Below are 24,230 nucleotides of genomic sequence, written 5' to 3' on the forward strand. Positions count from 1 at the left end.
GTGTAACCGGAGAAGACAGACAAGGCTGGGGGGAGGGAAACAGGCACTCAGAGGTAAGCAACTGGTCCAAGGTCACGCAGCAGGTCCATGGTAGAGATGGGAATCGAACAAGGTCTCCGGACTCCCAGTCCAGTGGCACAGCCAGCAGGCCATGCTGCCTTCTCAGTCTAAATGTATCGATAGATCCTTTTGGTAGTGTCCGGCCAGCACAAGCAGGGAGTGTGTTTCTAGGGGATTATTACACTTCTGGCCCTCTCAAGTCATCTTGCAAATTCATTTTTTGCCATGCTACCTAATGTGTGTCATAACTCTGAGCAGTGGATAAACCTGTGTTTGTAATGTGCTGCCCCCCTCCCTAGCTCATGTTTGTTCCCTATAGTACACTACTGAGCGCTTAGTCCAGTCTAGGATTGGATGTCTCAGGAAATAGGGCTTCCACCCTTCCCTTAGAGACTTTAATGCCTCAGCAGTAGTAGACTTTGCTTTAAGGAAGTCTTCTTGCTTGCCAACCTCAGTTTCCCCTCTGAATGAATCCCATTGCTGTTCATTATACCCTTCTGGCAGTCCTAGACCTCTCCTCTCCTCCCTTCTTGTTTATGCTCTTCAAATGCTTACACATCGTTTTCATGCTTCCCCATTTAGCCAAGCTAAGTCTGAGTCTGCAGCGTTTCCTTATGAGTGAGTCCTTGTAGCCTGGTCATCACGTCTCTGAATAACTTGTTGAGCTCTTCCTGGGGTTCGAAGGCGACACTAACTAGGTGCAGTCTCAGGTGCCTCTGTCTGCACAGTCCCTCTTGCTGCTGCATCTTACTAGAGGCTCGTTTGTGGTTTGCTGTTCACATCCCTGAAGGTCTCTTCAGCCCTGCTGCTTCGTCAGTGTCTCTGCCCTTGGCTGTGTGTCGCCCCCATTGGCTTTCCCCCGCCTATCAGTTTGTATATTTCCAGTTCTGAAACTAAGGTTCTAGGTCCCTTGCAATCTGTCCTTACTGGTCTTTGTGACCCCTCCCAATTAGTAACCCTCTGTTCACATGCTTTTTCTAGACCACAAGTGCAAATGCGAAGTAAAGCCGGGCCTAACCCGGACCCTGGTGGCGATCCTACTCGACACCGCTGCACCCATTGATACCGGCCGGCGGCCGGCTCAGTGCTCAGCACACACAATTGGGTCAAGGGTTCACCAGAGTTCTCTTCCCAGGTGGGCCCCGAAGAAGGGCTGGATTGTCATCGCTACCAGTGTGCTGCGCTCCTGAGAACCCCAGATGGTGGGTGCTCAGCACTAGAAAATATGGCCCTATGCTTTTTTGAAACTGTGACCCTCATTGATACTCTCTCCTTCAGTCAGGTCCATTCAAACCAATTGTAATGAATTTTTGAATGATGGTTTCACAGGATGCTGTATTGTCACCCACCAGCACCCAGCCTCTCCAGCTTCCTTAATTACACACATGGCAAAGGATGAGCAGAATTCTTATTGCAGATTGTCTGGCCTGTTACGTTTGAGTACACCCTTGGCACCATGGATGCCATCTCCCGGGGGGCGAGCTGGCAAAGCCGCGCAGGGAAGCACCACTCAGACTGCCTGCCGTGTGTTTTTATTTTTCAGGTGTAGAAGAAAAACCACTTCTGTCAAAAAGAGAAAAAATGAAGCTGAGAAAAGACAGGTGGCTGCAGAGTAAGTATTCCCTCGATAAGATCACGCTGTCGGGGTGGTGGCCTCATCAGAGGGCCAGTAGAAGCCCTGCATTGCACTGCTTCCTAAACAACGTACATGCCACGTGTAGCAGACTGTACTGGCCCTTTGAGGTTTAGAAAGTGAAACCGCGTGAGCCCAAGAATGACCCCGGGGGCCAGGCAGGTGCAGTCGCTGAGGGAGAGGAAGCGGACTCAGGGAGGCGCTGTGTGGCTTGGGGAAAACCCTGACTGCTGATTCCGCTCTGAGGGCGGGAGGCTGGAGCTCCGCCACAGGGTGGGTGGGAAGCCCCCTCCTCTCTCCCAGTTCGGGGACAAGGCTGGCTGGAGATAATTCCCAGCTATGCCCTCCCTGTCCCGAAGAGCAGTGAGTGCTGGGAAATGCTGTCTTCCCGAGAGTCCTACATGGCGTACGTGGAAAATATGGGGCTACAAAACCTCTGGTTTTCCCCAGCCCTGGAGAACCCTGGGAGGAGTTAGGTTTGCTGCGGGTCTCTCCTAGAAGCTCAGAGGCATGAGGTCCCTTGCTGGCAGCTCTACTTTTTGCTGCGTTTGGCCTGTCATGTTCTAGTAGGAACACTGCTCTCCCTGGCACTTGGCTGTACACTCTAACACAGGGGTGGGCAAGCTACGGCCCACGGGCCACACCGCCAGCCAGTTTAATCCAGCCCTTGAGCTCCCGCTGGGGAGTGGGGTTGGGGGCCACGCTGCGTGCACATGCCACCACACCACACCGTGCAGCTCCCGGAATCAGCGGCATGTGCCCCCTCTGGCTCCTACGTTTAGGGGCAGCCAGGGGGCTCCATGCTCTGCCCCTACCCCAAGCGCCACCCCTGCAGTTCCCATTGGAATGGGAGCTGCAGGGACAGCGCCTGGAGGCAGGGCAGCGCGCAGAGGCGCCTGGCCGCACCTCTGCGTAGGAGCCAGAGGGGGCACATATTGCTTCCGGGGGCTGCTTGAGGTAGCACCGCCCGGAGCCTGCACTGCCCGGAGCTTGCACCACATGGAGCCCCTTCCATGCCCCAACCCCAGCCCTGATCCCTTTCCCACCCTTTGAACCCCTTGATCCTAGCCCAGAGCTACCTCCTGCACCCTAACCCCCTCATCCCCAGCCCCACCCCAGAGCCCGCACCCCCAGCCAGAGCCCTCACCCCCCCATGCCCCAACCCACTGCCCCAGCTCTGATTCCCCTCCTGCCCTCGGAACCCCTCAGTCCCAACCTGGAGCACCCTCCTATACCCCAAATCCCTCATCCCCAACCCCACCCCAGAGCCTGCACCTCCAGCCGGAGCCCTCACTCCCACCCCTGCACCCCAACCCCCTACCCCAGCCCAGAGCCCCCTCCCGCACCCTGAACTCATTTCTGGCCCCACCCCAGAGCCCGCACCCCCCCCTGTGCCCCAACCCCAATTTTGTGAGCATTCATGGCCTGCCATACAATTTTCATACCCTCGGGCCAAAAAAGTTTGCCTACCCCTGCTCTAACAGGCTTCACCTTAGCCCTAGCTGTGGGAGAACTGCATCATTCTCCTGCATGACCTGAGTCGTCCAGACGCTGGGCAGTGTGACCTCATCCCAGCAACGGGACCAGGAAGTGCCTGTGAATGGGTGACGTCAGCCCCAGGGGACATCGGCTGCAGCCCTTCCTGGCTCAGCAGGGGCAATGGCTTGCTCTGGTCAGCGAAGCCTCTGCAGGGTTTTTCCACGTTTAAGCTCTTTTTGTTGTTTAGCTGGATGGGATTTTGGCAGCGTCGATTCTTTCCAGATAAGCAACGAGGTGTTTGTCTTGCTTTCCCTGCGCCCCCCGGAACTCTCAGGGGGGTTTGTCGGCTGGCTGGCTGGCTGGCTGTTGGGGTTACTGGCAGAGGGGACTTTACATGCAGCCCCTGCTCCCAGGATCCCTGGTTTTGGGGGGGGGGGGGGGGTTTCCTATGAACAACCAAGGAGTCACGCTTGGGTCAGGCGCACGCACGGTTCCTCCCCTCTTTGCCCCCCCAGCAATTGATGGTAGATTCCATGCAGGTGGCCCATGGCTATCTCTGCCTTTGCACGTCCCAGACGCTCTCTGTAAGCTCGACTGAGACAGCCCATGACTTCCCTGGTGCATGTGGTAAAGCTCCGGGTCCTGGGGGAAGGCGAGATCTACGGAGTGGGCTGGTTTCCATGGTACACGAAATCCACCTGGTCCTGCGGGTACAAAGGGAACAAAGTAACAACCGCCAAGCTCCAGCAATGTGGGACATCTGCCAGCATCCTGGGTGCCTTGAATCCGGTTCTTATTGGGGTGAAACCCAGAGACATCCCCAGTAGCCCTAACATCCTCACTGCAGTCTCCATGCTCAGACAGCTCACCTTCTCTGTAGCATCTGACACAGTCATGGGACTTGGAATTGCCAGGCTGGATCAGGCCCAGGGTCCAGCTAGCCCAGTCTCTGGCTTCTGAGAGTGGCCAACACCAGAGCCTTCAGGGGAAGGTGTAATAAACACCACAACAGGCAGATGATCCTCATGCAGGTTTCGTCCAAATCTCTGCTAGTCAGAGAGAGGCTTAAAGCCTCGAGCATGAGATTTTAAATCCCTTCCAAAATTTGTCAGAATTAATTAGAAACCTGGATATTTGTGTTTTTCCATATAAATGTTCAATTTCTTTTAACCTTGCAGAATTTTTGGCCTCACTGACATCCTGTGTCAGTGAGTTCCATAGTTTCATTATGTGTTGTATGAAAAAGGGGATAAAAGAAAATCACGGTGCCCCCTCTGCTGCTAAAAGCAAAGGGAAAACTCTCTCTGCCTTGTGTGAGCAGCACTCCCTAGGGTTTGAGGTAGGAAAGTCAAGCACTCAAAAGTGGAGAAATGCCAGAATTAAAGCTGACTATGCAAACTTAATTTGGCCCCTTTGTGTGTCTATGGTATGGTCCTTCCCAACGTCACACAGCAAGCCTGTAATGGAGCCAAGAATGTGTCATTTTCTGTCTTCTTACTCAGAAACTAAGCTGTTTCTACTCAGACTTCCCAGAAAACTTCCCTGGGGGGTGGAAACCAGAAGTAGGGACCTTTAACCCCAAAGGTAAATGTTTTATGAAGAAGTTCTAAACAACAGAAAAGGGCCCTTGCGAAGGGAAACTCTTAAACAACCTTAAAGTTGCCAAAGCCCCAGGCTTCCCTCCTGGCCCACCAAGCTTTTAAAGGGACAATGCCAGCCTGCAAATCACATGTGCCTCAAAACTAAACACCTGTTAATGCTACAAGAATCCTCTAAGATCACTAGAACTGAAGTCAGCAACAGTTCATGCCTTGCGTGATGTCTTTTAACAAGAGAGAGTCTCACCAGCTGAAAAGACCCATTGTAAACATCAGCAGAGAAGCAGAAAAACTCATATTAAAATATAGGGAGTTTTAAAAATAATAATCCTAATATAATGTTTTAAAAGTGCTGGATGAGAAAATGGAATTAACCCAAAAATAGGAAATTGACTGTGACTCTACCTGGAGATCTCGCAAAATGCTCAATTAATGATAAGAGACTACAGCTTGGTCTACACTAAGATTAAGTCGGCATAACTAAAAATCCACCCCCCTGAGCGGCGTAGTTAAGGGTTTCTCCCGTTGGCATAGCTAGTGTCTCCACTGAAAGGCTGCAGCTGCACTGCCGTAGCATGTTAAGTGTAGGCAGGCCCTAATAATTTGCTCCTTCTGCTCAAACCACTCACCACACAAAGGGCCGGTTGCCTCCAGGACACAATCGACTTCCTCTAGAAACTCCGCAACATTGACAACCTCCCTCAGAACACCACCCTTGGCACCATGGATGCCACCTACCTATACACCAACATCCCTCATCGTGTGGGGTTGCAGCCTGCTTCAGACATCTACAAGACAATGGACAATGCTCAGATCTCCACCCCAAACGCCTTGCCAAACTCATCCATTTCATCCTCGCCCAGAACAATGATACATTCAACAACAAACCGTGGGAACAGCCCTGGGTACTAGGATGGCTCCCCAATATGCCAACATCTTCATGGGCCACCTTGAGGAAGAATGTCTTGAAGAACAGACCACAAAACCACTGAATACCAGAGATACCTCAATGATACTTTCATCCTCTGGACAGACGATTTAAACTCCCTTATAGATTTCCTCCACAACTTTAAACCCACCATCCTTCCCTCCAGCTCTTTCTAGAGCAGTCCTACACCAGTATCAGCTTTCCAGAAACCATGATCAACTTCAGCCACGGAATCCTACTGTCAGCTATATGCAAGAATCTCACAGATCATCACATGGACCTTCACGGATCCAATAACCACCCCAAACACACGGGCACACAGAATATGCTCCAAAGAGAAAGTCCAGGTAAACACCTTTAATATGCTTAAAGCTGCCTTCACCAAACAAGACCCTCACATCAGTGAAGTAGATCATATCATGGAATGGGCCACCCACATACCCCGAGAGCACCTGCCTCAGTACAGGAAAAACAGCAACCCATTGACTGCATACCCCTAGTTATCACCTGTCACCCCATATGGGTTCCAGTGTGGGGTGACAGGTGATAACTAGGGGTATGCAGTCAATGGGTGGCTGTTTTTCCTGTATTGAGGCAGGTTCTTTCGGGGTATCATCAAACAACTACAACCCATACTTGATGGGGACCCCATCCTGAAAGAAATCTTTCCTGAACCCCCTCTTCTGGCCGTTAAACACACACACACCCCCCCGCCTCGCCAAGCTCATCATTAGAAGCAAGCTCCCCACAGACCAAGACACACAACTCAAAGAGACACCAGACCCTGCCAGAACAAAAGATGTCAAATCTGCAGACATCACTGCTACAATGGTCAACACCCCTGTGATGAGTTGGGTCACAGAGACCCCTTTGGGACTGCCACCTGATGTGCCTGGACTGCCTCTGAGCCTGTTTTCCCTGCCAGCTTGGGACTTCAGTGCCCTGCCTTGTTTGAGCCAGACACGCTTGCCTGCTGCAAACACAGATCCAAGTCTGAACCACGTCCCCCACAAGCTGCAGGCTTAACTGAAAACAGCTTTAGAAGTGCTCCTGTCTCCAACACTCAGATACCCAACTCCCAATGGGGTCCAAACCCCAAATAAATCCATTTTACCCTGTATAAACCTTATACAGGGTAAACTCATTAATTGTTCGCCCTCCATAACACTGATAGAGAGAGATGCACAGCTGTTTGCCCCCCTCCCCCCACTATTAATACTTACTCTGGGTTAATTAATAAGTAAAAAGTGATTGTATCCTGGGGAGTCTCAGCTTCACTTGTGGTTTTAAGTTTCTCTTCCCTGTGATTGTGGAGAGAGGCTTGAAAATGTGATACCCACCCCACCCCCCAAAGCTCCACACCCAGGACACACACCTTTATTATTTTAAAATCGGGATTTTTAGGCCAATCTCCTGATTTTGGGAGTTACCTCATGATATTTGAATGCTGGGGATCAGCAATGTGGAGGCCAATGCTTTGCTTTTGAATAGCACTTTCATCCATGGATCTCAAAGCACCGTGCCATGGAGATAGTAACATAATTAGCTCCATTTTACAGGTGAGGAAACTGAGGCACAGAGCAGGACAGAGGCTTGTCTAAGCTCAGTGGCAGAGCTAGGAACAGAACCCGATCCAGTGCTGGTTCCATGCTGTTTATTGTGACTGCTACTGAGGACTAAACCCTGCTGCTGTTTCAGAATCTAGAGCTTTGCTTTTAATTCCCCAAACTCTTTACATGGTGGCAGGTTCACACGAGGTTTGTGAGTTAAGCCAAGTCTGCGGCGTGCCTGAGGGATTTGCTCCCAGGAGTAGCCGAGCCAAGCGGAGGGCCAGGACCCCTTGGGCCAGTATTTGGGGAGCTATCGCACTGCCAGGCTCTTAGAAGTAGTGATGCAAAGGTCCTGCTTGGACGTGATCATCTCTTGCTTCAAGCACATTGGGAGGCTTCCTCACGGGAACTTTTCAACCCCTCCCTGGCTGCTTCTCTCATTTCTGTGTCCCAGAGTCGGCAGCTTCTCGCGTCCATCCCACTGCCTGGAAATTACTCTCTGCTTGAGTAGCTTGCTTAGCTGCATGAAGCCACAGCGTCCTCTCTTGATTGCATAGCCGGGTTCCTGGAACTCGGGAACACTAGTTCTTTTAGCCCCAGCACTAATAGAGGCCTTGATTCAGGAAAGCAGGTAAGCACTTGCTTAACTTGGAGTGTATCCTTCCATCCCATTGGCTTACAGGGGAGCTGAAAACGTGCCCGTGCGTCAATGGTTCCCGGAACTCCTGTCGAAGAGCAGAACTTCATTCAGTCACAGTTTAAATAAACCAACCCAAACAGCCCCCGTATGTCGCTGCTTCACCAGCTTTAACTGATGTGTGTCCATCACTCTTTCACTCCAAGGCTTGAGACGAGCCCTTGATCGGTCATTCAGTCTTTACTCACAGCCCCAGGGGAAATCCAAGAAAACAAGCGACACTGCCCTTTTTTCCGCCTGGCGTGTTCTGGTTGATTACAGATCAGCAGTCATTTATTTCCGTGCCGTGCGGTACAGGCTGCACGCAGGAAATGGCCCTGAGTTGCAGTGAATGTCTGGGTTTCCCTTGAGCAGTTAATTCATCTCAGATGCTGTTTATTACATTGTTCCCTACAAAGCCACCAGGATTATCCTCTAAAAACACCCTTACATGTGGTGGGGAGCAATTTGCTACTTGTTCTTTCTTGTTTGTTTTTGTAATCTTGGAATGAATTATTTTTCTTTAACTCGCTTGTTTTTCTTGGGTGCCCTTTCTCCGTGCATTTTTTGGCATCGAATCCCAGTACCGAGTGCAGTGAAGTTCAGCCCAAGAGTGTAATGCAAAACTCTCAGCGCATATTCCGTTCCAAGGAGAAATAAATCATAAGAAAGAGACTAAGGAAAAACTGATGCAAAGCTTTGGCCATTAGAAGCATGCATGGCCCCTTTACTGAAGAAGATTTCATAGAAGAAGAATTTGGGCTGTTTGCTCTGATGCGTCAGGCGCGTAATGCATGGTAGCACTGTGAAGTAGCCCCGCTCCAGAAAGCCAGACCAAAAAAAGAAGTGGTGCAGAACAGAAACGAGGGCCCCTGGTAGAGCCGCCTGCAAGGAGCAGTGTTTACAATCCAGATTTCTCACAAACCTCTGTGCACTGCACAAATCACAGCTCACCCAGGACTGTTGATGGTAGAGCACCTCACTGGTTCAGCAAACGAGAAAATGATTAAAAGGTTGGCTCACAAGGTTCCTGGGGTAGACGTATCAGGCAATGACCATGCTCAGGGCCATGCAGTGCTCCTGCGCTAACTGGCTGACTCTCAGCCTGGACACAGGCCGCGCGATCTCGAAGGTCAAGGCCACAGTCGATACTGTTGGGCAGGTTCCACAGCCTGAGAATCACTCAGGAAATGCAAAGGAAGCAGAAACTTTCTACGAAGCTGCCTCCTGGGGAGTCCCCTGCTGTGGGGGGAAGACCCCAGGGGGCCAGAGAGTGGCTAGCCAGCCCCCTACGCTGCAGGGACAGGAGGTGCCTGGAGCACACTGTATGCTGGTTGTCCCCACCTGGGTTTGGTTCTTTGGGTACCAGTGCCGGCTGGGGCAGAGAATGGGGGAGCTGTAACTGGCAGTTGGTTCTCCACTCTCTTCCTCTTCTCCCCGGCTGGATCCACTGGGCTCAGATAGAGCCTGGGCTCCCACAGCCTTTGAGAGCCTGGGCAGGAGAGGAGCTCCCGTGACTCTCTTTCCCTGCCCTGCAGCAGGAGCCCTCCCCCATCTCCCTGCAGCGACAGGGCAGAGTCACCCAGCAGCGTAACAGTGCCGTGGGACAGCTCACATGCTGTCAGTTCATCACCAGTCCCTGTGTTCTTGGGCTCGCTGCCTGCCCTGCGGGCCCCAGCCTCTGCACTCACTCAGGGTGCCTGGCATGCAAATGCTGCGTTTTGGCCAACCAGTTGAAGTCCCCAGTGTAGATGAGTCCCAGGTGACTGGCCCAGAGCCATGAATTGAACCTGGGTCTTGTGAGTCCCAGCCTAGGACACTTGCTACAAGACCATCCTTCCCCTTGTAAATAAAGCCAAAGTCAGTAAGGTTCATGGTTACAGTGACACCTGTCAAGGATGGGAGGCCAAACCTGGACCTTCCCCTTCCTCTCTCCAATCTCACTGGAGGGTCCATGTAATTCTAGCACATTGATTTATTTTCAGGTCTTCGGTGCTCCTCTTCCCGACTCTTAGCAGGTCCCCTCCTCGCTGTGCATAGGAGGGAAATACAGTTCTCTTGCTAGCCAACCTCCCACAGCAGTTTGTTCCAATGCTTAACCACCCTGACAGTTAGGAAGTTTTCCTAATGTGCGACCTAGACTTAAACCATCCTTGCTGCAATTTAAGACCACTGCTTCTTGGCTTGTTCTCAGTAGATGAGAACAATTTATCACTCTTGTCTTTATAATAACCGTTTTCAAGCACATAAAAGGTTATCATGTCCCCTCTGTCGTCTTTTCTCCAGACTAAACAAACCCAATTTTTTCAGTCTTCCCTCACAAGTCATGTTTTCTAGACCTGTCATCATTTTTGTTGCTCTTCTCCAGACTTTCTCCAATTTGTCCACATCCTTCCTGTAACGTGGCGCCCAGAACTGGACACAATGCTCCACTTGAGGCCTAGTCAGTGCAGGGTACAGTGGGACAACTACTTCTCGTGTCTTGCTTACAACACTCCTGCTGATACAGCCCAGAATGCTGTTCGCTTTTCTTACAACAGTGTGTCACTGCTGACTCCTATTTAGTTTGTGGTCCACTATGACCCCCAGATCCCTTTCCGCAGTGCTCCTTCCTAGGCTGTCATTTCCCATTTCGTTTGTGTGCAACTGATTGTTCCTTCCTAAGTGGAGTATCTTGCATTTGTCCTGATAGAATTTCATCCTATTTATGTCAGACCATTTCTCCAGTTTGTCCAGATCATTCTGAATTTTAATCCTGTCCTCCAAAGTGCTTGCACCCCTCCCTGCTTGATATCGTCTGCAAACTGTCTAAGTGCACTCTCTAGGCCACGGGTTCTCAAACTGGGGGTCAGGACCTCTCAGGAGGTCGCGAGGTTATTACATGGGGGGTCGCGAGCTGTCAGCCTCCACCCCAAGTCCCGCTTTGCATCCAGCATTTATAATGGCGTTCAATATATAAAAAGGTGTTTTTAATTTATAAGGGGAAGTTGCACTCAGAGACTTGCTATGTGAAAGGGGTCACCAGTACAAAAGTTTGAGAACCATTGCTCCAGGCCATTATCTAAATCATCTTTGCCCTTCCTTAGCCGTGTCATGGAGCTTGAAGTGGTTAGGGTGCTTGGAAATTGACAGTCTCTTTACGGTCTTGTTTCTGAATCAGAAATAGAAGGTGTGAAGCTGGCCAGACAGAAGCAAAAAGCCGAGGCAAAGCGGAAAGCGACGCCGGTGGTCGGAGACCTGCAGCCTTTGATGGAAGCCCTGCCTGAACTCTCCGAACTGACCACGACCAGCAAGGCCAGGAAGCAGCCCAAGATGTAGGTGCCGTCTGGTGGGCTGCTTTATTGCTACTTCCTGCAGCGGGTACTGTTGTCCTGGCAGCGCCCGCCGGTCATCTTGGGGGCTGCACGGTGGGCCGCTCCCCTCGCTCAGTCCCTCGGACTGTCCGTGCTCGGCGTGAAGCACGGGGCAGCAGCATGCCTGGGTGTCTGCGGTGGCATGGTGCTTCCCCGTGGCCACGGCGTGTTGCTTGCTGGGAGGGGAGGGAGGCTGGTGTGGCCCAGCAGGGTGTGCAGCACAGGGGGGCAGGCTCTGAACAGCCAGGCGCTTCCGAAGCTAGCCCCAAAGACAGGACAGGCCCTGTGCGTATGGCCAGTGTCGCAGCACAGCCATGCTGAGGCTCCTGCCACGCGCGGGCGACCGTTTAATGCGAGAGCGCGTTCCCTTGGCCCTAACAGCACGGTGGGATTTCCTCCCAGTTCCCCAGGGACACGCTGCTAATTCCCCTGGGTTACAGAGGCTGGGGGTGGTTCCGTCACAGACGTGCCTGATAAATTAGGCCCTGGCGTTCCCGGCTGAAAGGGCCCCACTTGCAGCTGACTCTGCGGAGCTGTGCCGAGACAGACAAGGGGCTTCCTTTGGCAGCAGCCAGCCTCTCTTGGAGCAGTCGTGTGCATTCCTGTTCTGACCATGAGTAGCTAACACCTCGCCTTCCAGCTGCCTGCTGAGCTTTCTCTGACTTCCCACCCTACCCCCTGCACTTGTGGAACCATCCCTGGGACTTCTCTCTAACCCAGCGCCTGTCTCCCCGTGCCAGCCGTGACCTTTGACCAGCGTGTGTGTGGCCTCCCTGAGGTGGTGTGTGGGTTTTTTATCTTGTGAGTAGCCAAATGGGAGAGAGAAGTGTTCATGCTCTATGTAAACATATCCCCATCGGCACACACTCTGCTGGGCCTGCAGCTGGGAACGTGCAGTTGCCATAACTGGCTGGGATTTACATTCGGGCCAGGCTCCAAAGACGGCTTGGTGAAGACTCAAATCTCTTTGCACACGGAGCGAGGCTGGAGACACCATGAGCACAAGCTCTCGTGGTATTCCAGGGCTAGTTGGAAGAGAGTGCTGGATTGGACTGCTCCCCACCTACGCAGACCATGTGTCTGCTGCTCCCTCTCAAGGGGGACGTTAGGGAGCAATTAGGCACCTAACTTGTAGCTGTGCCTTTGAAAACCAGCCCCCGGAAGTCGACCCCCTAATCCCCAGTTCCGTGAATCACTTCTCATACTGCTGTCTTTAGATTTCTGGTTCCAGCCCCAGTGCAGAAGTGCACTATGTTGTTTCAGGTTTCAGAGGAGCAGCCGTGTTAGTCTGTATTTGCAAAAAGAAAAGGAGGACTCATGGCACCTCAGAGACTAACAAATTTATTTCCACTGAATGCATCCGATGAAGTGAGCTGTAGCTCACGAAAGCTTCTGCTCAAATAGATTTGTTAGTTTCTGAGGTGCCACGAGCCCTCCTGTTCTTTATGTTGTTTCAGACTTTTCCAAGGGTTCAGGTTTGGGCCGGTTGAATTTTGAGCCAGGATTTGTGGTGAATCCTTATCTTCCACGGAGCTACCGTAGTGCTGCGCCCCTCAGCTGGGCGTGGAGCACTGGGACCTCCCCCTGGGGGGTTTTCAGGGAAGCTGTGTGAACTGGCCAGGCCGTTCTGGCAGCGCTGGGTAATGTGCATTGCGTTTGTGCGTGAGGATCCCACAGAGAGGTTGTTACCCTGGCGTACTCTCTCCGCTGGACGCTGAACTCTTCTGTAAATGGGGCGGGGGACAGAAAGCCCAGTGTGTCAGTGGCACAGAGACACCCCGCTCTGGCCAGGGGGTCCACGGCCAGCCAGCGCAGCCGGCAGAGGGCTAAGACAGCGGCATGGAGGAGCAGCAGCACTGCCTGCCATCCATGGGAAGAGCCCCCTTCCAGCTCAGGCTTTCCCCGCATTTTGGCAGTGTGCGTGTGGCTGTTTGAAATCACCAGCAGAGGCTTTGATAGGGCTAGAAGCATTGTGTAAATGCAGGGTAATACTCCGGTGATTTTGTCAGCATTATTAATAAAAGATTAGATGCTCCAGGAATTTGATCTCCTGCTGGGTAAGAGAGCATCACAGTGAGGTTTTTATTCTCATTTATAATGAATGAAGGCAACAAAGTGTAATGAAACAAGGCTGCCATTCATAGCCAGCGCGAGCCGGCCGGCATCTCAGGACCCCGCTGCTGGAGTGGGGAACAAGCACTTCTCCTGGCAAACCTCTTGCAAAAAGGGCTAATGTTGTTCTGGGCTGTCCGAACAGGAGTGTTGTGTCAGACACGGGGGGCCATTGTCCCATGGACTCCGCCCTGGTGAGGCCTCAGCTGGAGGACAGCGGCCACTTGGTGAGAGATGGCCAGATAGGAGAGTCTGCGGGAGAACCACAAAAATGATCAAAGGTTTAGAAAACCTGACTATGAGAAGAGGTTAAATCACTGGGCATGTTCAGTCTTGGGTGGAGATGACTAAGGAGGGGCTTGATAAGTCTTCAAATACATTAAGGGCTGTTATAAAGAGGACAGGGATCCATTTTTCATCCATGTCCACTGAAGGCAGGACAAGAACTAACGGGCTTAATCTGCAGTGCGGGGGATTTAGGATGGATAGTAGGAATAGTTTCGTGCTGGGACAGGCTTCCCAGGGAGGTTGGGGAATCCCCGTTGCTGGAGGTTTTTAAGAACAGGTTACACCTGTCAGGGATGGTCTCAGTTTACTTGGTCCTGCCTCAGCATAGGGGGCTGGACTTGAAGACTTCTCGAGACCCTTCCAACCCCATATTTCTGAGATTTCTATCTGATGGGTCTGGTTATGGATCAGAAGCATGGTATGCCTGCAAACAGAACTGCTGCAATTTCTGCCAGAATTGTGCATTCTCAGGAGCTGCTGGATTCTCCTGGGAAATGCCCAGAGATACTGTGCGGAGCAATTCTGCCTCCAGTAGGTGTTGTTTCTAGGAACGCTTCCCTTTAAATGGGATTTGTTTCCTGGAGAGACGCCACCTTCAAAGCTAATCCTTTCAGAAACTGAGTGTGAAGTACGTTTAGAGCAGGCCCAGCCTCTGCTCTGACCCCTCCTTGCCTGTGTTTGTAGCTTTGCAATCACACTTTAAAAAACAAATGTTTTCTATCCCTGCTGCTGTCAGTGACCCAGGTAAACAGGGGACAGTGACAGGGAAAGGGAGGAATTTACTGCTCACAAGGTGCTGTCCCATGTGCAACGTAAATACCCTGAGCACATGGAGATGTGTCCTCTCCTGGGGGACTGCAGCTTTTGATGTTCCTTTAACAATAGTGGATGTAGCAGTGCGATGGTCGCCTACACCCTGCGTGCGTGTTCAAGCTGACAAACTCCTACGGGGGCGCAATCTGCTCTTGCTGTTTGTTCCCCTCCCGAATTCCGAGTCCCGTCTGTGGAACGTGACGAATGACGGTTGTGTTACATCACGTTCTGGCCGGTGGCTCTGAGCAGCAAGCTGGAGGTCAGCTGTGTGGACAGCCCCTACTCCTCATTCATTGGAGGATGGGGGGTCGGCCTCTCTGCTGCACCCTCTGTTGCTCGGGTGGGCTGGCAGGAGAGGTGCACGTGGGGGTGTTACACAGCAGGGCTTCTCCCCTGCTCGCTGAGGACTCACTGCTGCGCCCACGGGCTCTTTGTGCAGTTCTGCTGATCAAATTTAGGTCAATAACCCACAGTTCCTTAGCTCTAGGGGCTCCCCCTTCAGTTCCTGGGCTCCTGCTGCCTCCTCGCCTGGGGGGGCTCTGGTGCCCCTTGCTCCCCGAGGCTCCCCACTCTGGGGGACTCGGGCTCCCCATTCCAGGGGGATCTTGCAGCCCTCACTCCCTTGGGCTCCCTGTTCCCTTGGGCTCCTTGCTCCCTGTTCCTGGGAGGCTCTGGCTCCCTGGGGCTCCCCTTTCCCAGGAGGGCTCTGGCTCCCCGGGGCACTGGCAGTGAGAGCCTCAGGTCCCCACTCTCTGCCCCTTCCCTGACTAGCTCTCAGCCTGACTCACCGAGGCTCCCCCTCGCCAGGTCTCCGTGGAGGCCCAGGTGCCCTTTTTTAAGCTCCAGGGGCATCAGCTGACCGGCCACAGATGCACTGGTTCCTCTTAAAGGGCCAGTGCTGGCTTGTGATGGGGGTTAGCCATAGGGGAAGGGGGCCCAGCTGCCCAGACAAGGCAGTGGGGTAATGGCCGGCGCAGCCCTCCTCTGTCTATTGGCGCACGCACGGCAATGGCCTTTGGGAGGCGTCCCCTGGTAAGCACATGGGGAGCTGGCAGCATGGGTGCTCAGCACTTCTGGGCACCAGGCAGCCGCTGCCCCTAAGAGTGGAGGGGGATGAGCCACTTGGCTTCCCTCTCGGGAGAGCCCTGCTCAGCTGCGGGGGGCGATGGCTGAGCAGGAGCCCGTTGGAGCTGCTCCGGGGGAAGGCGTGGGAACGTACATCGTTTGTGGGCCAGGAGGGGAGATGAGGCAGAGCAGAGTACCAGGGAGAGGGAGCGGGAGCCAGCTCTGGGCAGGGAGGGGACAACAGAAAGGAATGACATGAAGGAATCCAGTCAAGTCAGCGATCCCTTGGAGCTCGAGGATGATTGTCTTCCATAAAGTGATAGCTTGTTATTGCTGGTGGGTCCACAGGTGGCTCGTGAGACCGAGCCAGGATCCACAGATCTTGTCACAGTTGGGCCAGACGTTTCCTGAGGGAAGGGGCTGGGCTGGATCGCTGAGTCAGGACACAGCACGTTCTTCCCTCCTTTCCGTTTTCTCCCTTTGCTGTTGTCTTCGTTGGATCTTGAAATACTGGGATCCTTGCCACAAGTTCCTCTTCCATTTTGATTGGTAGAGGGTGTGGGGATCCCATGAGTTCATGGCAATATTGAACTTCTCTGTGTTGGCTTTGAGGGTGTCTTTGAAGTGCTTGTCTTTGCCCGCCCTCATCTGTTGGCCATGGCTCAGTTGTGAGAACGTGACCTGCTTTGGGAGTCGATTGTCTGGCATTCAAAGAACATGAGCAGCCCAAGAGATCATAGTTTCCATGCTGGAGGTTTGGGCTTGGGACAGAACGCTGAGGTTGGTGCGTCAGTCGTCCCACTGGATTCGGGAGATGGTATCGTTTGAGAACCTGGCGGCGTCTGCTGTACGCGAGCCAGGTTTCGGAGCACAAAGGAAGCCGGGGCAGAGGAGAGGCGGAACAAAGGGAGGAGAACAGGAAGAATGTAGCAAAGCGAGGCAGAGAGATGGAGAGCAGGCCAGGAACTGCTGCCGCAGGAAGCTGCGGTGGGGCTGGGAGACCTAAGAGGGAAGTGGAAACGGCTTTCCCAGTGTAGGCCAGGGGGATGCTGTTGCTGGCATCTGGTACAGCCAGTGTTAAAGGGACTGTCTTGGGGGAGCAGCCCCCACCCCTCTGGCTGTGCTGCGAGCTCAAAACTTTGAGCAGGTCCCCCCCAAACCATTTTATTCTGGCTGTTTTGTGCCAGCAGCTGCCTGTCTGTCTCTGCCGGCCCCTGAGTGGAATAACCCCCCTCACTCGCTGCAGCTGGCTACAGTGCGTGTTGCTGGCAGAGGGTGCAGGGGCTCTGCTCATGAGCGAACGTGGGCTGGGACCCCCAGCCCCTCTTGCGGGGTGGAGTCCCGGGGCTGGAGATGGAGTTATTCTCCTCTGTGCTCAGGTGCTTTGGGGAGGCCACGCTCAGTGGCTCGAGTGACAGTTCCTTCCGTGCGGATTGTGCCGCTGGCTAATAGCCCGCAGATCCTAAGAACAGACGTTTGCTTTGCTTCGTTGTGGTCCCCAGTACTCCTCACTTTGCCCATTGAATTCCCTCATTGGGGGAACAGTCCCAGTACTCGCAGACATGAATCGAAGTCTGTCAGCTCACCAGGCTGTGCAGAGGTGGTTGGTTAATCTGTTCTCGTAAGCTAATCTCTCCAGCCGCGTAACCACTCCTGCGCCTCTCCTCCGAGTCCCCTCCCATTGGTAGCTTCGCCCCGGCGCTGCAGTATCCGGAAGGCAGCTTCCCTGTTAACGAACCTCTCTCTTCACTGGCGAGTCAGCTCTCCAGAGCCCTCGGCGCCATTTCCTTAGCTCTCTCCTAGGTGGGCTGGACCCAGACGCTCTCTCCAGGAGGTCAGACCCTTGGTTAACCAGCTGCAAATCTTGGGTGTTCCTTGTGCTCCCAGCATCTGTATACAGGCAAGAGTACGCTCCTCCACCCATTCCTTCTCTTTTGCCCCAGTCAGGGAGCCAATGTTACCCACTGGACGTACATGCCCAGTATTTGAACTGGGATTTGATTGGTTCCCCCTTGACTCTCTCTCTGCACTGCTCCCTGCTGAAGGCTCCCTGTAACTCTGACAGCAGGAGGCTGCCATTCCACCTGGCTGGATTAGACTCTCTCCAGGGAGTGAGGAGCCATCCCAATGCTCCATGAATTCCAGACATGCACTCCTCCCCCTTCTGCACATGCTTCAGCTGGTCACCAGGGCTGGCTTCTGGCCTTTCTTCTCTCCCACATGGCACCAGGGAGCTGCCACCTGCAGTTCTCTGCACAGGCCCCTAAAGTCGCCTACGATCCGCATAGATGTGTCCTGGCTTTGTGTGTCAGACACCATGAGCACAAACCCTGGATGGTTCTCAGGCTTCACTGGGCCTCTCTGCTCACACTCAGGAACATGGCGTGTATGGCCAGAAGGGGCCCCCAGGTCACCCAGTCTGACGAGCTGCCTGGCACTGGCCAGCAGCACCACCCAGCAACCGCAAGGAGACCTGACAAGTGACCCACACCCACACGCTACAGAGGATGGTGAAACCTGGAGGGTCCCTGCCAATCTGACCTGAGAGAAAATTCAGTCCCAACCCCACCTATGGCGATAAGCTAGACCCTGAGTATGGGAGCGAGAACCAGCCATCCAAGCATCGGGACAGAGAATGCTTGGTGCCAACTTGGAGCTCTGGCCAGTCCAGGCCAGTGACCTATCTCCAGCCATGGCCATCTCTGACGCTTCAGAGGAAGGAAATAAAAAACTTCCCAGAATACACTGGGGGGAAGAGCCCTTCCTGACCCCTGTCAGTGGCCGGCTGAAACCCTGAAGCATGAGCGTTAAGAACATAAGATATGACCCGGAAGTGAGCCCCAGGCTGCAGAGCCCTGCCCCCACTATCACAAGCAGCCCCGTCAGGCAGTTGCATGAAAAAATTGTCCAGTGCTCTTAAAAACGAATTACATTGTTTGCCCCCAAAACTCGTAGTGGGAGGCTGCTCCAGAGCCTTCCCCCTCAGATGGTCTATGCCCAGCTCTCTGTTGTCCTCGCTACTTACTGAAACCGAGTCTAAAAGTGTGTCCTCTCTTGTTGGTTCTCATGGCCTGGTGCCAGGCGGTAGCACCTTGTGCCATCGTTCTACCCCTGTAGTCGGCCATCGGCAGTAACTAGGCAGAGCTTTTAAACAGACACAGGACTGCCTGTTCCAGTGCTTCCCCTTCCCGTCTGACGGCCGGCTCTCCTAGCTGAAGCTGTGGTTGCGTTTGTGCCCCGCTGTACGTGTGGGGAGAGCCTCCCGTTGCTTTAACGCCGAGAAGCTGGGCTGGCTCTGAACCGAAGTGGGCAGTGCAGGAGCGGACACAGCGAGGGGGGGACATGCTTCCTGGATAGCTATGCAGGGCAGCTGGGCCGGCCAACCCTCCCCTGCACGAACATCCCACCTCGTTTGGGGTTGCCCAGCGCATACGCCACTGACCTGCCTGCCTCGCTGGGGAGCCCTCCGATTCAGCCGGGAGCTCGGCACAATGGCTGTGGGAGACATGAGCAGGTGGGGCAGGTAACTGGGTAGTTCACTCCGGAGCACCCAAGGGAGGGGGTTGCTGCAGTTTGACCCCTAGTTTAGTTACAAAGAGGAAGTGAGCCTGCTGCAGAGTACAGAACTGGAGCGGTGGTGGTGAGGAACTGCCTCCGCCTCCCATCCTGTGACCCGGGATCTCCCTGTGGCCGCAGGACATAGCCGACAGACCACGCTGCGTGGGGCTCGTGGCTGGGCACATGCATGGCAGAGATTTGCCTCTGCCTCCCTAGTGCGGACAGCTTCAGAATCGCTGGGCCCTTTGCCTCCCTTCGCCGTCCGGCACGTAAGAACAGCCAGACTGGGTCAGAGCAGCAGTCTGTCTAGCCCGGTATCCCGTCCGCTGACAGCGGCCAGTGCCAGGTGCTTTTGGCAAAATGTTTTCCTTCTACAAAACTGTTCCCGTCTGTTCCTCTCTGCAGCCACGTGAGAGCGAAGGCAGAGCCCACCGACTTCAACCAAATGAAGCCGGCCCAGAAGCGCAGGCTCCTGTAAGTACCCAGCAAACAGAGTGAATGCATGAAAGAGCTGCCTTTGGCGATGCCCATGCACCTGTTCCCTGGGGACGCCCTGCCGCTCCCTGTGGCCATGTGGCTGCTCCCTGTGGCCATGTGGCTGCTCCGTGCGGCCGCTCCCCGTGGCCATGTGGCTGCTCCGTGCGGCTGCTCCCCGGGGACGCCCCGCCACTCCCCGTGGCCGTGTGGTTGGTCCCCCTGGCTGTGCGGCTGCCCTGCTAGGAGTCGGGTCTATCCAGGGCGTGGTTTTCCAGGTCTCCTAGTGCAGCGTCACACATTTAAGCCAAACCTGCTGTTGCATTCTGGGTGGTGGGTGGGCGTTCCTCGCCTGCCCCGGTTTGCCCTGTGGTGTGTCCTGGGGAGAACGGGCCCCTCGTGTCACGCCGACATGTCCCCAGGGCAGTCGGGTTTGGCAGCATAGGCACCCACCTTGCCCTGGTGTGACGGACAGCCCCAGTGCAGGGCATTGGAGCACTATGCCGGGGAGGCTCTGTGCAGAGGGCCGGCATGAGGCTGATGCCCCAGGGGAGCCCTCAGAACGGAGTGTGAGGGACCTGGGGAGAGTGGGGACTGGTGGCCACCGGCCTCTGCTTGGCCCCTTTTGTGTCTCCTGATGGAATCAGCCCATGTGTGCCTGAGCGACTGCTGGCCGTGGGCTGAGCCTTCTGCACGCCTTCCCTGGAGCCTGAGTGCCGACTGGCCAGGTGTCCTCCCATTCCCGCTGGCCGGCTGTCGTGCCCTGGCACTAGCAGCTGCTGGGGGGTTGCGTGGCCAGGCCTTGGGGGAAAAGGAAGTGCCACGTGCTTGCTCTCCCTATGTGTCTGGTTCAGGGCCCATTTCTCACCAGAGAGAAGCTGGCAGAACCTGGGGCCAGTGCTGACCACTTTAACTGTCCACTCTGGTGGCTAACGAGCAACTAAATTAAGAAATCCCATCAGTGGCTTGCAAGGAGCCCGCAGATGCAGCGAGCGTTTAGTGCCCATCGGCACAGAGCAGCCAGGCTGTATCCTTGGCAGGAGCACGGACCATGTTAGCTGCTCTCAGCTGCACATGTCCCACATGCCGGCAGGCTGTTGCCGTGGCTGACACTTCCTGACAATAGTTTTAGAAGAGGAACCTGTCACAGTTCTTGCTTTTGTGGAACATTTTAAATGATTCCAAAATCTTCAGGAGACTCCCCCAGTTCTCGCTATAGAGAAGGAAAAGTGTCACTGGCCCCCACACCCTTTCGAGCTACACTTACAATTGTGCTCATTGCAAGCACTTACGGATGCCAATGCTGTGGTATCTGGAGTCACTTTACAAGGCTTACTGCCCGTTGGCCCCATTCTGTCTGGTCGGCCCGGTGCCGGTGCGGAGGTGGGCGCGGCCCGGCCGGCCCTGCTCTGGCTGGTCAGTGTAAGACCTGCGCAGTCTCATGCAGAGTTCTCTTGCTTCTCTCAGACAGGAGGAGGTGGCCAGGTTTCACGAGGTCATCGCAAACCCCGTGTACAAAGCCAATCCCCTGGCCGCCATCAGTGAGCATCTCTGCAAGCGACTGAAACAGGAGGCGGGAAACGCTATCTGACAACTCAGCGAGGCCTGCATGAGCCTAGTGTGGACGAGGGCAGCTAGACCCCGCCATGGGCTCCTTGAAAACAGTCCAGCTGGGTATGAAATCCAGCAGTCCTGTTTTCTGTCAGCAGGACGAATGCAACAAGCTCTGGACAGTGGCAGCTGTTTCTTGGCCGGGAGCCCACAGAAGGCAGCATCGCATGCAGTGAAATGTAACATCTTCTCCCTCCCTGGTGAAAGGCACCTTTATGTTTTATGTTGCTTTGACTGTCAAGAGGGGTTGAACCTGTTTTTTGCTGCTTCCCACTTTATTCCCACCGAATAAAGAAACCCTCCAGTAACCTGCAGTGATGGTCCAGACGGCATATTACGGGATACTGCAGGCCATTTGTGCAGAGATTTATATAAATGTCAGCGCTGCTGTTTAAAGAGACACTTAGTATGTTATTAACTTGGAAATAAACCCACTTTGACATTGGTCTCACTGAGTTTGTCTGGATTGTGTTTTGGCATTAGGGTTAGTATGAAGCCATTACTGTATCCAATTACAAAGAGCAGATCAGTTAAACAACCCCCCCCCCCTCCCCCAGCCTGTGTTTCTACAGGCAAACCCACTAAACTGACGCTGCAGTGTATGAATGAGAGGAGCTGCACCCCCCTTTGGAAGGGTTGCATATCTGACTTTCAACAAGCAAGAACTTATCTTCGAGCAGCCCGGAACCCCTGTCATTTCAAATGGGGACGCTGCTGCCTTCAGGCCAGCAGTGCATTCTCCACCCAGCCTGCCGTCTGGGAAGGATCGCTAAGAGCCTGAAGACGAGCTGCACTGGGGAGAGCTGACCAGAAGTTCTGAAAAGATGGCAAAGCATTCAAAAAACTCCTCTGAAAATTCTTTGTATTGCAGCAATATTGTTATTTAGCAGCCAGCAGGATGGATGTTGGTGCCAGAGTTCTTCAGCTTCTTAACTCCTGGGACTTCCCAGTCAAGCACATGCTAAATTAGGAAGCTATCCATAGCTAGGGCCAAACTGTCACCTACATTGAGCTTGGGTCCAGGAGTGCATCCAGGCCTGCCCCACACACAATGGGAAACTGCGTGCAAACTTCCTTGATTTGTGCAGTTTTTGAGGAGGAACCTTGGCATCTGTATTTTTTCCTTTTTCATAAGGAAAGTCTTTTATAAGCTGGGAAATGTGGCCTAGGTCTTCAGCATTGAAAGGGTTAATGCTTTGAGTAACTAGACTGACATAAAACAAATTGAAAATGGTCAGATCCCTGGTAGATGCTGTGCCCTGCAAGGAACTTGGTGCGTGCTGCTCTGCAGAGAGCTCTGGGCTGGTCTGCACTGCACAGGTAGGTGACATACGGCAGCTTATGTCGACCTAATTACGTCCGTGTACCCACTACAGCCTTCCTCCCGCTGATGTAAGTGCCTGCTACACCGATGACATAACTCCACCTCCACGAGAGGCGTAGGGCTTATGTCGGTGTAGTAAGGGCGACGCAGGGCCTGTGTAGTGCTGGGCAGTGGGACCTTGCTCCTGGCTGGGAGCCATGAAATTGACAAGGCTTCCTGGGTCCTGGTGGGGAGCGGGCAGGGGGCCAAGAAGCCAGAGCAGCTGGACCCGCTCCCCAGGGGCGAGAAGCCCTGGGCGGCTTCCCCTGGCTCCCAGCGGGGAACGGGGAGTGGAAGGGGTGGGCAGCCCGCCCGGATCCTGTGGGGCAGCTGGGCTCCTGGAGCTGCCAGTGGAGATGAGACCGGCTGAGCTGAGAGACCCGTTAGGTGAGGGGAAGTGCTCCTGGAGAGGACGCGCCCCACACGCTGACTCACATGTCTAGTGTGGACATAGCTGCCATGTGCGCTGCTCTGCATCATCCTGCACTGTAGCGTAGCATCCCGCCACCTGGCCACTGCTCTGCACAGGCTCTGTTCTGTGCTGCCCGACGGGGGTGAGAGGTAACTAAAGCCCAGCTCGGCTTCTTATACAATTGGTTATGAAATCAGGGAAAGCTGGCGACGAGATTGTTGGGTTCCAAGAGCTCAGGGATCTTAGGCTGCTGCTGAGGTCACAGGTTCACGTGGTGACAACCTGAGCGTTGCTGCAGGAAATGCTCATGATTGATCTTGTCAGCAATGCACTTTCATTGGGTACTTATGGTAAGAGGAGATTGTCATGCCTTCCTGGACAGCAGGGGCCGTGGGGGGAAGGTTCTGGGCAACTACAGGAGGGGCCAGCTTGAGCAAATAAACCTCCCTATGACAACTCTTACTCCTGTCAGGTGGGACTATGATTGTGTGGTATCCAATGCAAAGTTTGTCACGTCAGGTGTCTGTAGAAGGCTCATGATGCACTGAGCATTGTTGTTATAGTGATGTTAGAGGTTTTAATTTCACGTATATAGTTATGAGGCTGAAAATGTGTCCTCATGACTTAAAACAAGCCCAGGCAAAACTCTCCAAGAGCAGAGAGGCAGTTCACATCTCATCAGGGCAGGTATGGGACAAACCCAGCCCAGCCTCACAGGAACAAAGGCTGTTGGCCTAGGCAGCAACAAAGGATCTGTTGGACTCTCGAGTGAGTCACCTCCCTTCCCTTGGTCAGTTTGGGACTGCGATGAGGTAATGCTCTCCTGACTCTGAAGTGGGGGGGCGCAAAGCCAAGAGGGAAGAAAGAACAAGATAAAAGGGAGAGACATTTGCCAGGCTCTTCCTTTCTCTCTTGCACCTACATCTACAGACACCACCAACACCACCAAGCGACTGAAGCGCTGATCAAAGGGGAGAGCCTGGCTGAAGGGCAACCAGCCAGCCTGTAGTGAGAAGCATCTAAGGGTATGTCTACAACTACGGAATTAGGTTGAATTTATAGAAGTCGATTTTTTAGGAAGCAATTTTATACAGTCTATTGTGTGTGTCCCCACAAAGTGCATTAAGTCAGTGGAGTGTGTCCACAGTACCGAGGCTAGCGTCGACTTTTGGAGCATTGCACTGTGAGTAGTTATCCCACAGTTCCCGCAGTCTCCGCTGCCCATTGGAATTCTGGGTTAAGCTCCCAATGCCTGTT

At 53.8% G+C, this 24,230-nt stretch overlaps 1 protein-coding gene across 2 annotated transcripts in view; it reads left to right on the forward strand.

The window, feature by feature from the left end:
* The window catches only part of SLX9 (SLX9 ribosome biogenesis factor), a 116,156-nt gene extending 94,510 nt beyond the window's left edge, over positions 1 to 21,646 (forward strand). For both annotated transcript variants that reach the window (XM_077830286.1, XM_077830287.1), the window contains exons 3-6: positions 1,604 to 1,672; positions 11,085 to 11,238; positions 19,519 to 19,587; positions 21,055 to 21,646. In XM_077830286.1, the coding sequence (XP_077686412.1) occupies positions 1,604 to 1,672; positions 11,085 to 11,238; positions 19,519 to 19,587; positions 21,055 to 21,178 (416 nt within the window). In that variant the 3' untranslated portion in view covers positions 21,179 to 21,646. The remainder of the gene's footprint in view (positions 1 to 1,603; positions 1,673 to 11,084; positions 11,239 to 19,518; positions 19,588 to 21,054) is intronic.
* The last annotated feature ends 2,584 nt before the right edge of the window (positions 21,647 to 24,230 follow it).

Source organism: Eretmochelys imbricata, chromosome 11 (genome assembly GCF_965152235.1).
Source record: "Eretmochelys imbricata isolate rEreImb1 chromosome 11, rEreImb1.hap1, whole genome shotgun sequence".
Taxonomy (NCBI): Eukaryota; Metazoa; Chordata; order Testudines; family Cheloniidae; genus Eretmochelys; species Eretmochelys imbricata.